This window comes from Manacus vitellinus, unplaced genomic scaffold (assembly GCF_001715985.3).
Source record: "Manacus vitellinus isolate BGI_N305 unplaced genomic scaffold, ASM171598v3 scaffold_32_pilon, whole genome shotgun sequence".
Classification (NCBI taxonomy): domain Eukaryota; kingdom Metazoa; phylum Chordata; class Aves; order Passeriformes; family Pipridae; genus Manacus; species Manacus vitellinus.
Window position 1 is genome coordinate 2,539,655 of NW_021940460.1, and position 1,209 is coordinate 2,540,863.

Here is a 1,209-nt window from a genome sequence, read left to right on the forward strand (position 1 = left end):
CCTTCTCCTGACACTGCCGGGGATCCTCCACCCGCAGCCCCGTTGGCTGTGGCAGCAGCTTACCTGGGAGCTTAGGAGCTTTGATGGGATACCCCAGAGGGACACCGGGCTGTGGACCTCCAAAACCTCCCAGTCCTGCAAAGCCAACAGCACACTCTCACCTGGAGCCCACGTCACGACCGCCGCCAGTCCTTGGGAGAGGGGAGCGCCCCAGGGCACCCCGGGAGAGGAGGGTGGGTGTCCTAGGAAGCCCTGAGGTATCTTCTGGTGTGGGGAGACCATGGCTGTGATGGACAGGCTTGGGAAGGAAGAGAAGGACAGGCAAGAGAGACAGGACACTCACCAGGGATTCCTCCAAAGGCCCCAACTCCTAAAACGAAACACAAGGACACCTGTGTGAACCCCGGGGCTGGGCCTGGAGGCCCAAATCAGCCTGAGTGGGTTCAGCTGGAGGTTGGCTTCGCTCACCCATGTGCCCTGGAGGGCTGTGATCCCAAAGGATGGGCTGGGGCCAGCTCCAGTGGGATGGGGGGGCAGAGTTGGAGCCAGCCATGAACCCACCCTGGTGTTCCCAGTGGATTGAGGGACTTACCTGGAGCTTTTGGCTTGACTCCAGCTCCAGTGGGTACTCCAGGCAGCACCCCTACGCCAGGGAAGCGAATGCCTGCAGCAGAGAGCTGAGGGTGAGCTGGGGCATCATGATGTTCCTGGTATCCAAGACCACCACACCACACATTCCCAAATCCTTGCCACCCACCTCTGGCTCAGACCTAACTGTGGGACAGGGCACCCTCATCCTCAGGGGCTTGCCAGGACCACTCTGTGCCAGCCTGCCTGCACCCCCAGCTGCCAGGGAAGGGTTTGCTGCAGCCCTGGAGGTGCCTGGGGCTTGGGGGGCACATCGGGGAGTCTGCAGGGAACATGGCACTCAGGAGTGGGTCCCACTAGTGACAGCAAAGCCCAGCCAAGCCCGGGCAGTGCTCCGTGCCCGGGAGATGCAAAGTGGCCTCAGGACTCTTCAGGGAGCAGGGGGTGGTCCTGCCTGCTGGACCCCAACCCTCCCGGGGCAGCAGACAGTGTTTTGGCCTGGCAGTGTTTGGGTTGGGTTTTTGAGTTTCGAGTTTCTCTTTCGTTTGGTTTTGGCTTGGGTTTTTTTTTTTTTTTTTTTCCCCCTTGCTATTTTCAGAAGTTCTCCCCTTAAGCTCCCTC

At 60.3% G+C, this 1,209-nt stretch overlaps 1 protein-coding gene across 1 annotated transcript in view; it reads right to left on the minus strand.

The window, feature by feature from the left end:
* Window positions 1–1,209, minus strand: part of ELN (elastin) — a 12,574-nt gene that overhangs the window by 9,575 nt on the left and 1,790 nt on the right. Inside the window, exons 5-7 of the mRNA XM_029961234.1 lie at window positions 593–664; window positions 344–370; window positions 64–135 (exon numbers count right to left, since the gene is read on the minus strand). Of these exons, the coding sequence (XP_029817094.1) occupies window positions 64–135; window positions 344–370; window positions 593–664 (171 nt within the window). The remainder of the gene's footprint in view (window positions 1–63; window positions 136–343; window positions 371–592; window positions 665–1,209) is intronic.